The sequence below is a fragment of the Eptatretus burgeri genome, chromosome 8, assembly GCF_056783735.1.
Source record: "Eptatretus burgeri isolate ZD-2024b chromosome 8, Ebu_testis_v1, whole genome shotgun sequence".
Classification (NCBI taxonomy): Eukaryota; Metazoa; Chordata; class Myxini; order Myxiniformes; family Myxinidae; genus Eptatretus; species Eptatretus burgeri.
Genome location: NC_140968.1, coordinates 58,547,270 through 58,562,472, shown reverse-complemented (window position 1 = coordinate 58,562,472; position 15,203 = coordinate 58,547,270). Strand labels below are relative to the sequence as shown.

The window sequence follows — 15,203 nt, the reverse complement described above, 5'->3', positions numbered from 1 at the left end:
TGAGTCCGTTTGTTCACACATATGGTGTATATATATATATATATATATATATATATATATATATATATATATATATATATATATATATATATATATATATGTATATATACTACTTCTACTTCGCTGTTCATTTCTAACTTTGTTTTGGAATTTTTTATTAGAAATTATTTATATTTTTGCTCAAATTTTTTTTGTGTTAATTATTTTTTAATGAAAAACAAACAAACTTGAAAAACAAAATACATTTTTGTTATTATTTTCTTTCTTAGGGGAAATTGTATTTCTAATTTTTTTTTCTCTGGTTTAGGAAGTGGGAATTATTTAGTGCTTTTTACCCTCGCCAGAGGAGGAGGCATTGCATTTGGGTTCGTTCGTTTGTCTGTCTGAGCATAATGTGCTAATGGAGGCAAAAAAATTCCACCTGGTGGTAAGACAGTATTACACGTTATCCAACGCAATGGCCATATTCTAAATTCCTGCCCAAACTAATGCTGGGAAGGCAATGGCAAACCACCCTGTAAAACCCTTGCTGAGGAAGCTGCTTCTGCGGCACCGACACTCGTATGCGGCACCGGCTTTTGTGCTGTTCATACTGAGGAGTTGTTGTGTTTTTAAACCTTCCCTCATCTTTACAACTACATACTGACGACAGACCATACTATTGTCGGGAAGTTCAGGGTGTTCAATTATTTTATAACTCGCTAATGGCATCCGTCAATTCATTGATGGGAGTATTAAAGGGGATGGGGAAAAAAGAGTGGGGAGAGGGGGAGAAAAAGAGAGGGGAGAGAGAGAGAAAGGGTGGGGGAGAGAGAGAGAGAGCGGGGGGGGGGGGAGCAAGAGGAGTGGTGGGGGAAGGAAAGGTGGCATGAGGTGAGAGGAAGGGAAGGCAGACGTGCGCTGGAGCGTTAACTATGATTAGTACTGTCCCATTAAAATAATTCTGCAGAGAATAACAGTGAAGATGGAAACAAAAATAATGTCTGAAATCCATTTTCTACCAGTCGTACGATAAATACCTCCTGGAGAGAAACACCACCCAGACATGTTCAGAGATAAACACCACCCGGAAATGTCGGAGACAAAACCCACCAGACGCATCCGGAGCAATGCCATCCGGAGACAAACACCACCCAGACACATCTGGAGATAAACTCCCGTCTGGACATTAACATTGCCCGGACATGTCCAGAGACAAATACTGGCTGGGCACGATTGGAGACAAACACCATCTGGAGACAAACACGGACACGTCTAGAGACAAACAAACAGGGCCTGGACAGGTCCAGAGACAGAAATAGCCTGGATTTAAACAATGCCTGGCCACAAACTACATCTGGAGATAAACACCGCCCGGACACAAACACCGGGTGATGTTTTACGACATTTCCGGGTGGTGTTTATCTCTGAACATGTCTGGGTGGTGTTTCTCTCCAGGAGGTATTTATCGTACGACTTGTGTCCGGAGACATGTCCGGAGACAGTAAGAGACTGAGAGAGACAAAGAAAGAGACAGAGGGAGAGATATGTGGGAGGGTGCTGCACATACGGAAAACGGCTCGGAAATCAGGTGTTACCAAATATATTTTGCTTTGGAATTCACAAAGAGAAACCATATAAACTTTGTAAAGCACACCGAGTCATATAAAACAATTAAAAATGTTTTAGAAACAGTCATGAGGAGAAAGGAAAGTGTGATCGCCCGTATCCTGCTGAGATTAAAAGTTAAAACCTCAACCACCCATCATCATCATAAGAAAAGGGATTAAATTTTTCCACCACGGCACCCCTAAGAAAGCGTGGAGTCATGCCCACACATTCACAGATAGTCCCGTTGCAGATCCAAATCTACCCATATGTACCATGTCTGTGTGTACTGTATACGTACCTCAACCTTGTATAGCAATTGCCGTTGGTACATCCCGATCGGCACACAAACTGCACTGCTATCGACTGTCGGGTGCTTGGCAAGTGGCTCAAGCACTCAAGCAAGCACTTCAATTAAATTATTGAGAAGGAACGCCTGGCTTGGCAAGCGATTGCAAGCTGATTGTTAATGGCACATACCCACAAAAAACGAAACATCGCCAATTTCTTAACATTTTCAGATTTCACTCCAGATTTCAAGTTATTTAGTCCACATGATCCAATCCTCAAAACTCAAATTATATTTCGATGATATACTTTAATTAGTCCGTGAGAGGAGAAATTGGAAAATTGCATCATATAATGCATGAAATCGCTCCAAGCTCCTAATTTTAAACCAGTAACACTGACAAAAGTGATGTACACAGTGATTTGTAGGTATGTAGATTCGGTATTCGATGATGTATGAGTGAGGAAAGTGAAGAAAAAAAAATACATTTTGAGTGCGTTATCGTTCATAAACCACTGCGGCCTGTTCCAACTCAAAGCATTGTTGAGCAGGTTGAACAAAATGCTGAATTAATACACCAGCGAAGTAACCCAGTATGTGCCTTAAGACCCTATCGAGATTGAGGTGTCCGAGGATGTGTCTGATATCTAATAAATAAGATATTTGGGATGTCTGTCTGTCTGTCTGTTTGTTTGCGTTTTTTGCAAGGACCGCTGGACCGACAACCACCAAATTTGGCACACAGCCCAAGTCCGATGTGAGGATTGTTGTAAGGGTATTTTCATCCACCAGCTGAGCCTTTAAAGATCACTTTCCTGGCTTTTTCATTTAAATGCAATATTATTGTTTAACAGCTATCATATGACATATAACACGGCCAAAGGCCAGCACACCTAATTAGTCGAGCTGGGTCTTCCACCGATTGGTTCACTGCACAGCTGGCCTGATTCCACACACAATTGGAACTAAACTAAAGAAATAATACGTTCACTGTTTTTGTGCTGTGATAAACAAAGCTATATGCTATGGTCAGTGGTGTACAGTACGTTCCTATTCACAATCACCACACCATACCTGCATTTTTTCGCGTTTTTTTTTTGCAAAGACTGCTGGGCCAACAACCACCAAATTTGGCAAACAGACCAAGTCCAACCCGGGGGTTGTCATCCATAACCTCAGCTTTTAAAGTCCCAAAAGAACCAGAAGACCTTTTTTATATACTTGAGAGAAGACTTTTTACATGCTTGGGAGATAAGACCTCTTAAGACCACAAAGACCCAAATACCCACAAGATCCTTAAGACCATTGAATTCCCTGAACACAATTAAGACACTTTTAAACCCCAAATACCCCAAAGATCCTTTGGACCCCAAAGACGGATAAGAATTCGAAGACTCCGGAAACCCCTTAAGATCCCCAAGTCTTTTGAAGACCCTTAAGACACAGGTCAGGTCAGGTATGGGAGAATGCGCCAGAGCAGCATGTCGCTGCGTCCACTTTCTGCCGGTACTCCAGGGGCCTCCGTCTGGCAATCCCCCAGGCAGATGCCTGGCCCATCCCCATCTTCTTGAGATGCCGATCAACCACGAGGAAGGTGGTCGGTCCATTGGCCTCCTCCACTCATGAGACTCCTTTGCTGAGAGAATCTGGTGAGCAGGATCAGCGTCAGAAAAATGAGCTACATGTCCATACAGCCGCAGCAGATGCTCAAGGACTATGCAGGTAACAAATCTCATCTGAGTCTCTCTCAGCAACCGCTCATTGGATGCAAATTCTGACCAGCGATAGCCAAGGATTCTGCGAAGAGTCCTGGTACCAAAGGAATTAAGTCTCTGTCTCAGATCCTTGGTCAGAGTCCAAGTGTCGCATCCATAGAGCAAGACTGGAATCACCAAGGACCTGAAGACTCAGACTTTCATCCTCCCGCACAGGTACCGGCAATGCCACACCCCATGATCCAGTGAATCCGTGACTCCCCAGGCCCGACCCAGACATCTATTGACCTCTGACTCACAGCCAGCAGAGACATGAATATCACTGCCAAGGTAAGCGGATCTCTCCACGACCTCAACATCCTCACCACAAACAGGCACAGACAGGACAGCGGCATCCAAGATGTCATTCAAAGCCTGGATCTTCGTTTTGACCCAGGAAACCCATAATCCCAGTGGCTCCGACACCTCATTCAGCACCTTGAGGGCCCCCAAAAGGATATCTAAATTCTCTGCAAAGATGACTGCATCATCTGCGAAATCAAAGTCAGAGATCTTGACATTGCCAAAAGATGCACCGCAGCTTGATCTCTACGACATCCTCCCGAGAATCCAGTCCATACAAGTGCTGAAAAGTGCGGCAGCCAATATACACCCCTGACGAACTCCAGTAACAACTGGAAATAAGTCAGAGTTTGTATCACCACATATCACAGCACTCTCAGTACCAGAGTAGAGTTCAGAAATCACATCTATCAGTTTTGGTAGCACCCCACGAAGACCAGGAATCCTCCAGAGGGCATACTGATTCACTGAATCGAACGCTTTACAGAGATCAACATAGGCTGCAAATAGCCCCTGCCGAAACTCTCGTCTGCGTTCGGTGAGGACCCGAAGAGCAAGGATATGGTCAATCGTTGACCTCTTTGGTGTAACCTCTTTGCCTGACTGCTCTGGATGCTGGTGCTCAAGTAGATGGTGGCGAACCCTATCAATAATTATCCGAGCAAAGACCTTGCCCGGCACTGAGAGCAGAGTCACCCCTCGGTCGTTGTTGCAGTCTTGGCGATCACCCTTCCCTTTCCAGAGAGGGACAACAAGGCCCCTCTTCCAGTCAGTTGAGATGATGCCTGTGTTCCAAGCAGAGTACAGAACTGCATACAATGGCATGAATGCAGCATTTCCACCAGCCTTGAGATGTTCAGCATGGATGCCACAGATCCCTGGAGCTTTACCCCATTTCAACCGGTTCACCGCAGCCTGTGTTTCCACAACGAAGGTGGACCACAGTTGATTGGAGGGTCAGCAACAGGGATTGTAACACCCCTGATGTCCAACTTGAAGGCTGGTGGATTAGCCTGGTACAACCGTTCAAAGTAACCCGCCCAGCGGGCCTTCACTTCGGACTCATCTGTCAAGAGCCTACCACCCTCTGTTATAACTGCAGTACACCGAGGGATGGGCTTGGATGAACGCAATGCGCGAATTCCCCTGTAAGCAGGATGAGAATCCCTCATCATGCTTAAGACCCCTAAAACCCCATAAAGCCTTAAGACCTTAATGACCCTTAATAACTGCAAGACCCCAAAGACCCTTTAAGACCTCAAAGAACTTTAACACCTCAATGACCTGTAAGACCCTTGAAGACCCTTAAGACCCCTCTACCCACTGACATTCTCGCTCTCCTGCCCTCGACACAGTTCCCCCCACCCCTCCCCCACCCTGTCGGTTCTCCTGCCCCTGATCCACCTGGCCCATTCTCAGCCCTGCCGACTCTGCTGCTTCTCCCACTTCTCAGTAGCACCCCCACCCCCTGCCCAGGCAACACCAGGTAATCCTACTGGTAATTAAATAAGACCATAATTATCTTCAAAAAGGGTGTTTTAATAAAGCCACACACCCAATTTTCACTCATGCACTTCTTTTTTTGTTTTGTTACTATGCCTACAACGTTTCAGGCTGCTAGGTTTCATGGCTTTGGAGTTATGGAAGAGACACACTGACACACACACACACACACACACACACACACACACACACACACACACACACACACACACACACACACACACTTATTATGCTAGATTACCCATCGTGCAAACCCACGACTCTATATGAAAGGTGCCATAGGAATGTTAACAGCATGTAATTATATACAAATAACTTTTGCTGTCAAAATGTGGTTTTGAAGAAGAAGCTCATTTAAACATCCAATTATGAATTGCAAGATCATATAAATATTGTATTTCTCCTGGAATAATATGGTTTGGATTATGATGATGTTCTGCTGTGCATACAGGTGGAATACGAGGTGTACGATAGAGGAGGAGAGGAGAAGGGTAAAAAATTCGAACTTAGTGAACATAATACATAAATGACACTGAATACATGTTAAACCTAAACCTCAGTGTAATATTAGATGACGAACCGAGCTAAAAAGTTGATGCTGGCATAAACACTGTGAACAAACAAGGATGTAAGAGTTTGGCATGACACTGAAATCCACATGAGATCTGCAAATTTCCTGAGGCCTTCATTAAATCGAGACCAAGTTCACAAAAATGCTCACCTCAGTTTTTTGGCACAGCACTCTGGCGGAAGTGCAAATGGTTGTCGAGTGAGGTAGATCTTTTTAATAATGTCTCAAAACAATTAAATCCCCTCATTTTGGCATCATGTGGGCAGGGATTGGTTTCAACTGTGGCATTTTTGAAAAGGGCAATGATGAAGATAGCAGACAGTTAGTTGCCCATGTTTTTGTTTGCTCTGACAGTACCTGATGATACTTACATCCAGAATGTCCTTGTTTGCTTTGGGAGATGTGGCCTCTCGTAAGATCTTGATAGCCACAGGGATTTTCACATTATCTCCTTCTGGTGTCCAGATTCCCTGTGTGCGAAATAGCATTAGTTGTGCTAATTACCTCGTGTGGATAATTTGCTAATCGTAAACTCATCCAACACAAAGTACATCACACACAGGCAAACACTTGCAATAATTAATGTAGTTCTTGACCAGAATGTATTTGGCAATTTGTCACAGCACAGTACACATACTATTTATGGGTGCGGGAGGGGATGGGGGAAGGGGCAGCTTCATGCTCATGGAAAAAGCTTAAGACCCCCAAAGCTGAAAAAAAAAGCTGAAATATATCAGGGGTTGTTTAAATAAATCATGATGAACATCATTGGGTAAATATAGGTAACAAATGCATCATAAAGTGATTCAATAATTGCTGAAAAATCTAAAATTGTGGTAATATGAGGACATTAAAGGAGAACCACACACAAACTCTTCTTTTCGATCCACAATACGACAAGATACTATTCTGAAAGTTTCCCCTAATTTCCAAAATCTTACAAAAAGCATCACCGAAAAGGTAAATGTACGGCAAATAAATGTGCTCAGGACGTTAAAATGTTGCCTTCTGGAGTTAGTATTTTCTGGTGTGGATGAAAGAAAGTAAGGCTCAGAAGAGGATAGCGATGGTGGTAAACTGGCATCTTAAGAAATTTATATTGGCTTTTCACAAACAATCTGACACAAGACATTCGAGATTGTAAACTATTAAAATGCAACATTAAAACTTCATTGTAACACTGAATAAAGGAATCATAATTCTAATCATGATCACCATCAATATCATAATTCTAATTATCACTCTAATAATCACTTATTACTAATATTTTGTATTATTGAGCTCCAATGGTGATGAATGGAAGAGCAGAGGTTACGGTTCGAAATATAACTGAAGGAAGCAATATTAAGGATTTCAATAAGCTTCTGGAAACAAACCTCATCTCAGAAGAATTATCATGGCCAAAGAAAACATCTCGTTCATTAATAACCTCCCAAGGATGTCGTGATCTTCCTGACCTACCTGGTCTTGTCGATGCATGGTCCCTCATAATGGTCTGAGGGCAATTGGAATGGACACTATTATGTTTAATAACAAAAATTACTACAAACTACCACAATCACTAAAACGAAAATACTACGTTTAAAAAGGCAGCATCTTGTCTTGAATTAAAAACGTCTTAATCGCGAAGGCTTCTGTTGTTTTGTATTGGCGGACACGTTTAACAATGCATGAATGGAATAAACAGAACTTTTATCAAAGTAGGCTAACTGCCGTAAAAAGCAAGAAGGTGACATTTCAAGTGTTAAATCTTCAGCTTTTTTCTATGACGAAGGGTTAAAGCCCCAAAAGACAGCTTTTCCTTTCTTCCCATGGCGGTTAGCACATTTCGATTAATGTTGTAATGATTCCATCCACGGTTCTACCTTTTCTTGCAAAGTTATATTCATTTTGTTGAAAGCTTGCAGCATTGGTGGTGAATGTTCCTCGTGAAATTTTCACCATTTTAATTTTCAGTATTGTTATCATTCTCCCGAAATACTGTACTTCTTATGACTACCACTCGCTCCCCTTAGATAGAGTCAGAGATTTTCTGTGAAAGACCTTTAAAATCCTCACCACCATCTTGTATCAATCTTTCATTTCCCTTGCCTTTTTCCCTGCTCGTTTGCTTAAGAACACAATTATCATGTGCGTTCCACTTCCATGTACAATTTTCCATTCTTTTTATACATCAATATTTTCTACATTATAGTATGTAATGCAGTGTGAAGGCCATGAAGGTATGTCATGTTAAAATATATTGTTACTGTTGCCCACACAGACACTGACACAGACACAGACACACACACACACACACACACACACACACACACACACACACACAGACACAGACACACACACACACACACACACACACAAAATAGAAACATGATGTCAGGAACAAGATTAAAATAATGTTTGCAGAAAAGGTTGAACAAAACCAATATAGAATGAATTGCACACAAAGAGTGTGGAACAAATTGTTAATAGGAATTAAATTTAAATTTGCATCTCATTAGTAGAGTGAAGGTTTTTTTTCTCATCAGAAGAAATAATTAATTATCTGACCATGAGAACGAAGATTTAACAGATTGCAAGATCACAATTCAATAGGCCGAGAACTAGATTCAATGGGCCTAGAACCCAAACTTGATTGGAAAGCAAATTCCAAAGCAAGTTTTTTTGGCAACTGACTTGGTCGGTATCAAAATTAGTTTGAAAATGAATGGCTGCAAAGCAAGCTACAAGGTCAGGTCAGGTATGGGAGCATGTGCCAGAACAGCGCGTTGCTGCATCCACTTTCCACCGGTACTCCTGGGGCCTCGGTCTGGCCATCCCCCAAGCAGATGCCAGGCCCATCCCCATCCCCTTGAGATGCCGGTTAACCTGCTGCAACCACGAGACACGTGGTCGGCTCATTGGCCTCCTCCACTCACGAGACTCCCTGGCTGAGAGAATCTGGTGAGCAGGATCAGCATCAGGAAAACGAGCCACGTGTCCACACAGCCGCAAATGACGCTCAGGGACTATGCAGGTAACAAATCTCATCCGAGTCTCTCCCAGCAACCGCTCGTTGGACACAAAATCCGACCAGTGATAGCCAAGGATTCTCCGAAGAGACCTGGTACCAAAGGAATTAAGTCTCTGTCTCAGATTCTTGGTCAGAGTCCAAGTCCCGCATCCATAGAGCAAGACTGGAAGCACCAAGGACCTGAAGACTCGGACTTTCATCCTCCCGCACAGGTACCGGCAGCGCCACACCCCATTATCCAGTGAATCCTTGACTCCCCAGGCCCGACCCAGACGTCTTTTGACCTCTGACTCACAGCCAGCAGAGACATGAATATCACTGCCAAGGAAAGTGAATATCTCTACGAACTCAACGTCCTCACCACAAACAGACACAGACAGGACAGCAGCATCCAAGATATCATTGAATGCCTGGATCTTAGTTTTGACCCAAGAAAACCATAATCCCAGGGCCTCCGACCTCTCAATCAGCACCTTGAGGGCCCCCAAAAGGATATCTAAAGTCTGGGCAAAGATGACTGCATCATCTGCGAAATCAAGGTCTGAGATCTTGACATGCCCAAACGATGCACCACAGCTTCATCTCTCTGACATCCTCCCTAGAATCCAATCCATACAAGTGCTGAAAAGTGTGGGGGACAGTACACACCCCTGAAGAACTCCAGTAACAACTGGAAATAAGTCAGAGATGGTACCACCACATTTCACAGGACTCTTAGTACCAGAGTAGAATTCAGACATCAGATCGATCAGTTTTGGTGGCACCGCACGAAGACCAAGAATCCTCCAGAGGGCATCCCGATTCACTGAAATGAACGCCTTACAGAGATCAACATAGGGTGCAAGCAGCCCCTGCTGAAACTCTCATCTGCATTCAGTGAGGACACTAAGAGCAATGATACGGTCAATCGTTGACCTCTTTGGTGTAAAGCCTGACTGCTCTGGACGCTGGTGCTCAAGCAGATGGTGGCGAACCCTATCAAGAATTATCCGAGCAAAGACCTTGCCCGGCACTTAGAGCAGCGTCACCCCTCGGTAGTTGTTGCAGTCTTGGCGATCATCCTTCCCTTTCCAGAGAGGGACAACAAGGCCCCTCTTCCAATCAGTTGGCATGATGCCTGCGTTCCAGGTAGAGCATAAAACTGCATGCAACGGCATGAGTGCAGCATTTCCACCAGCCTTGAGAAGTTCAGTATGGATGCCACAGATCCCTGGTGCTTTATCCTGTTTCACCCTGTTCACCGCAGCCCGTGTTTCCACAAGTGAAGGTGGACCACAGTTGATTGGAGGGTCAGCAACAGGGGTTGTAACACCCTTGACGGCCAACTTGACAGCTGGTGGATCAGCCTGGTGCAACCGCTCAAATTAAGCTGCCCAGCAGGACTTCACTTCAGACTCCTCTGTCAAGAGCCTACCACTCTCTACTCTAACTGCAGTGCTCCGAGGGATGGGCTTGGATGAACGCAATATGTAAATTCCCCTATAAGCGGATGAGAATTACCTGTCCACAGGTGATGCTCTACCCCCTCACAGATTGCTTGCACATAGGCCTCCTTGTCCACCCTTAGTGCACATGCAGTTTTACGCCTCAGCTCCATGTACAGCTCAGCTCTGCCATTCAGCCTGGCCCTGCGACTCTGGTCAATGGCATCCAGTGTACCTTGAGAGACAAAATTCTTCTTTTCCCTGTGGTGAGTTCCAAGACATCCACCAGCAACATCAAGGACGGTGGTCTTGAAGGCACTCCACCACTCTTCGCAAACTCCTCAGCTACCCTCTCATCCTTGAGTTTGCCAACATCCAGCCTACGCTGGGATGGTACCATTCTCCAGGATTTAAGGTGCAGCTTTAGAGTTGCTACAACAAGCCGGTGGTCAGTATTGAGCAACTGAGCACTCCGGTAGACCCTGCCGTTCTGGATCACCCCCCAGTGACCATCAACAAGGACATGGTCAATCTGCTTTGCCACACCGCCAGCGCTGGAATACCAAATCCAATGATGAGCTTGTGGGTACTGAAACCATGAACCAGCCACCCTAAGTCCAAGACGTCTTCCAAAGTCTAGGAAATTAGTGCTATTCTGGTTCATAGTTCCTGACCCATGGGGACCAACACATGTCTCATAACCATCCCTATCAGTTCCAGTGGATGCATTGAAATCCCCCAAGACTAGAAGTGTATCTCGTCTGGGGCACTGATCAACAACAGACTCGAGCGTGGCGTGGAATGCATCCTTCACGATGAGATCACTCACCTCAGTCGGAGCATAGACAGAGACCAGGGAAATGACACCTAAGGAGTGACGAATCCTTAATCTCATAATACGCTCATTGACCAGTGTAAACTCAATTATCATTGGCGTCAGCTTATTGGACACAGCTACAGCAACTCCTTGAGTATGGTAACCATCAGAGCGACCAGACCAATAGTAGGTGTAACCACCCACCATTATCTCGCCGCAATCCGGTCTCCGAACCTCAGAGAGAGCTGCAATACCGATGTCCAAATGCTTGTGCTAAGATGATAACAGAGACAGGTGATCATCCTCTCTTCGGGACAGGACATTCCAGGCACCCACCCGAAGGGACCACCTCAGGTTAACCCAAGGAGACCGCTGCCTGGTGGACGACACCTCAGCACCACTCCGACACACACTCCCGCAATCTGACCCAGGAATGTTACCCCGTGGTTTCCCTCCTTTCATCAAAGATTGTGTGTCCTGAAGGCTTTGCTCCAATCCCGTCATCCGGTGAGCTGCCCTGCGAAGGGAAGCTGCACAGGAGGTACTCCCACGGAGTGGGTTTTCAGATTTGTTTGTGTTTTTGTGTTTTGCGGAATGAAGGGTTTTACGGTGGCGGAGTGCAAATCCTGCCACCAACCTCCTAATAAAAAGTAACCCAACTGCAGGAGGACATCCGCAGACACAGTTGGTCACTAGATATGGATGGCCATTGGCTCACAAGGAGCTCATCCGCCCTTTGACAGGTTTTGTTTTTAATCCTGCTGGGTGTCCATATCCAAACACCCTCCTCACCAGAAAACCTGGTGCGGGAGATTGTTTAGTCGCCGACAACCCGACCATGGAACAGGTTAGTACAGGTTTACATGGTACCTGTAGCAGGTCACAGATCTAACCTGGCCTGACTGTGCTCCAAGGGCAGTTCAAACATGACCTGGGCTTTTGCTTATGAAAGATGGAGTAAAATATATAATGGTTAATAATCCTTGAGGGCAATTATTGTTCATTGCGTGTTGGGAACGAATACTCAGAATCATGTGCTTCCTGCTTTAATTCACTTGATAAAAATCAAGTTGGCAGTAAATGAGATAACAAAGATGGTGGAACAACGAATAATTATTGCATTTCTGGTCAACCAAATCATCAAGCCTATTTAAAATTACAGACAGCAGATCATACATGTGATTCACGATGTTGCATTTGCTACTCTCCAATCCTTTGGTACTTGTTCTGGCTCCAACGAGCTGTTGAAAACATTCGCTAACAACAAGCGTACCTGCTCTGCTATCACCTCCTTCAATACTCTTCAATGCATATTATCCAGCCCTGGAACTTTATCATCCCTTCGTTTTCCTTGCTGTTTCTTTCGTTCCTGTACTCCTACTTGGATCTCTTCTAAAAGCCATTGCTCACCTCCAATGTATGTTTCTCAGCTATTTCTTCCCCTGACTGTTATTGTGTAAATGTAGTAGAAAATTTGTTTTTCAATAAGCTGCCGTCTCACCTTCATCATCCACCAATTCTCTTGTGCTATTCGTCAAGGAGCCCACGCATTCTTAAACTTTTACCGTATCCTGAACTCCACATCTCCACAATATAGTTGCACACACTATGTGGTCCAACATTGTACAACAACATTGATCAAAGAGATCCAACATTGTACTCCCTGCTTTTGCTGTTTTCTAGAAAATGATTTAAAAAGCAATGCTGGATTTGATTTAGAAAATCCACTTCAGTTCTGCTCTTTCCCCATCCCTGGACACAATCTATCCCTGCCAAATTCGAATCTCACACAATCAACACTTCCCTATATAAAGAAAGGCCTTTCTGAATTCTTCATCAACCCCTCTATCCTTCTCCTACCTTACACCAGGTGCCCAAGAAACACATCCTACAAGTATCTTAATATTCTCACAATCTCTAATCTCAATACACACAGAATCCTCCACATTCATTCCCTCATTGTCATTCCTTACACTCAATACGATATTGTCTTTTATCAACCCAACAACAATCGATGATAACTTTCCCTCATTCGATTACCCAACAACATATACCTCGCCTTCAAGTCCTCAAAATAAATTCTGCCCACATCGTTAGCACCCACATGCACCACAACCAATGTTGCTTCATCATGACTCGCCAACACATCATGCAATATTCCATCAATATTCGTCACCCATGCCATTTTGGAAGAAAAAATTCTATTTTTTGGATGTGTGCCACAAAATGGAGAGTCCACATATTCAATAGTCTCATCCCTGACAAATCTATCTTCCTGGCCTCCCTCCCTCCCAACTCCATCCAACCCCTTCCACCGCTTGCACCAACTGCACCCACACCAGCACCAGCATCATTGGCACCACAAACCTCATGCGCACATGCAGCACCCCTTTTGGTGGTACCATTTCTTGGTGCTGTCCACTCATGCTTTCTGTTTCTACCTTCCAAAATCTACACTTGTCCAATTGACTCAGTACTGCCATATTTTGCCATTGTTTGTGTCCTTTGTCCTGGGCATTTATTATTATTCGTTCTCCATCCCAGTTGAGCTAACCTCTTCTTTGCCATTCCAAAGAGCCTTCCTTATCAATGCCAAATCCATGCAATTCTTTTTTTTATTATCTATACCTTCCTGCTCTTTTATCGTATTCCCAGTTGTCAATGTATATTTGTTGATATTTCATTAAAAAAATTTATTTTGTATTTTTTGCAGTCATTGGGGCTGTATTATTTGCCGTTTCAGTTTCATGCATGACATGTTCCATTTGCACCTGTCTTTGGAATTTTTTTGCAAGGTGGATTAATTAGGGATACCAATTCTGGCTTATTGTCTTCATGTTTAGATACAAATTGGATTTGGTAGTCTGTTGAACCTTTCACATACTCAGCCAACCCTACAGTTGTCACTCTGTGCACTTAGTTGAGCTCCATCCAGCCGCTACCGCGTTCTTATCTTGACAGGTACGTTCTTGGGATGCATTGATTTTTGTGGAATATTTTCTGGATAGTGAGTAGTTTTCTTGTTTTGATATCTTGTTTATTGATTTCCGCTTGTGGCTAGTTTATTATTCTGCAGCTGTCCTGGCCAGAATACTGGTATTGTGAGTTAGTTCATGGCTTTGATTCTGTTCCTTGGAGAGAGGTTATGGTAGTGGACAAAAAATGGAAAAACCAATGTAAAGTCACTTAATAGGGCATTGGGCCAACATGTGCAGCCAGTACGGCCTGTATGCACCATGGCATACACTCCACCAGCATCTGGAATTCTGCAGGAGGGATGTGGCACTATTCTTCCACGAGAAAGTCAATCAACGCACGCCTGTTTGATGGAGGTGGAAAATGCTGCATCGTTGCAGTCTATCCCATAAATGCTCAATTGGGTTCAGATCTGGTGACTGAGAAGGCCATGACATATGGATAACATCAGTGTCATGCTCATCAAACCACTGGGCGACCACACGTGTTCTGTGGATGGGGTATTGGGGGGTCTCCTCTTTCAGCCATGCTAGCCATAATTACCAGCAACTCGGCCTGTGCAGCATTTTTACACATGACCCCAAGCATGCTGGGATTTTATTTGCTTCATTAACACATGGGCTACACCTGTGTGAAAGCCGTTGCTTGGTGTCCCTCATTTACCCAGGTGTTTCCATTTTTTGTCCACCACCTGTATGTTTTCAGGATCATCCTCGTTCTATGCAGATTGTTTTTTTTAATTATTTTCAGCATTTGTTTGTAACATATTTGGTGGCCCTCTTCTTCTCCGAGGTATTTGTGTAATGCTTCGTTGCTGAGCCTCCTGTATTGTTGTATATAGCTCGATTTTTATGTTGTCCATTTTTGTTGGCCTATTTTGTACGAACTTGCACTTGGCGCAATTATTGAGACCAAATTCCATTTGAATGTCATCAAAGTACCATCTCACTGATTTCAGTTGTTCTG

The 15,203-nt window shown here is 44.0% G+C and overlaps 1 protein-coding gene across 1 annotated transcript in view; it reads right to left on the bottom strand.

Moving 5' to 3' along the window:
• The window catches only part of LOC147021817 (receptor tyrosine-protein kinase erbB-4-like), a 504,112-nt gene that overhangs the window by 109,388 nt on the left and 379,521 nt on the right, over positions 1-15,203 (bottom strand). Inside the window, exon 19 of the mRNA XM_085892208.1 lies at positions 6,379-6,477. Coding sequence (XP_085748334.1) covers positions 6,379-6,477 — 99 coding nt within the window. The remainder of the gene's footprint in view (positions 1-6,378; positions 6,478-15,203) is intronic.